At 35.0% G+C, this 1207-nt stretch overlaps 1 protein-coding gene across 2 annotated transcripts in view; it reads right to left on the reverse strand.

Moving 5' to 3' along the window:
• The window catches only part of LOC106882625 (autophagy-related protein 16-1), an 80121-nt gene that overhangs the window by 4856 nt on the left and 74058 nt on the right, over positions 1-1207 (reverse strand). For both annotated transcript variants that reach the window (XM_052967333.1, XM_052967334.1), the window contains one exon: positions 536-583. In XM_052967333.1, the coding sequence (XP_052823293.1) occupies positions 536-583 (48 nt within the window). The remainder of the gene's footprint in view (positions 1-535; positions 584-1207) is intronic.

A 1207-nucleotide genomic window follows, 5' to 3' on the forward strand; every position in this document is an offset into this window, starting at 1 on the left:
TATATATATATATATATATATATATATATATATACATATATGTGGGTGTATGTATCTAATGAGCTTCTGCACAGTTTCTACTAGCAAATTTTACTTACAAGTTGTGGGCAACCTAAGGAGACAAAAGGTAGAAGAGGAATTGAACCCAGAACCACATGGTTGTAAGCAAACTTCTTAACCACAGAGCCATGCCTGTGCCAATAGTAAGTATATTACCATAATTTCAATTGTTCTGAATATTTCTTAATATCATTCCCTTTTTTCCCCCCTCTCACATGGATATCCTATAGACTACAACTACAATAACGCCTCTCACTAATACCATCTCCATGAAACAGATATTCACTCTTCATGACATTATGCACAAGATGGGTTGAGCAAATGACTTTTCCCTGCCCCATATGTTTCAAATCTGTATTATCTCATCTGTGTGTGTGTGTGTGTGTGTGTGCGCACTTTAATCAAACTAAATCCACAAGTGTTTTCCTTGCTTTACCTTCTGAAAATTAAGAAGTTGAAAAAGATGTAAACTGACCTAAAAACAGCTCTACTCCAGTCACAGCTTACTTTGAATTCATCAGCACTAGCAAAAAAAAAACAAAAACATTTTATATATATATATATAATTGTTAAAGAGAACAACAAACATTAAGGCAAGGTAAATATCTCAAGTCGTATACAATATTATTATTGGAAAAAATTAAAAGTCTTACAGCTGTTTCTGGGATATTCCATCATCAGAGACAAATAGGGAAAATGAGAACGGTATATGTTTGTTGTCCTCTTTAACAATTATAAATCTGCCGCATTGAAAATCTGCAATGGCTCCATAACTACCATCTTGGCTATAACCTTGGAGCCCTAATAATCTGTTACAGCACTTACCTAGCATACCTAATCGTTTAGATCACCTGTGAGCAAAACCCCATACTTTGTATAAATATATATAAATAAATACAAACACAAACAATATATATATATAGAGAGATACATATATATAGATACATACATACATACATACACTCTCTGAGTGGTTGGCGTTAGGAAGGGCATCCAGCTGTAGAAACTCTGCCAAATTTAGATTGGAGCCTGGTGTTGCCACCCGGTTTCACCAGTCCTCAGTCAAATCGTCCAACCCATGCTAGCATGGAAAGCGGACGTTAAACGATGATGATGATGATGATGATGATACATACACACACACACA

The sequence above is a fragment of the Octopus bimaculoides genome, chromosome 4, assembly GCF_001194135.2.
Source record: "Octopus bimaculoides isolate UCB-OBI-ISO-001 chromosome 4, ASM119413v2, whole genome shotgun sequence".
Classification (NCBI taxonomy): Eukaryota; Metazoa; Mollusca; class Cephalopoda; order Octopoda; family Octopodidae; genus Octopus; species Octopus bimaculoides.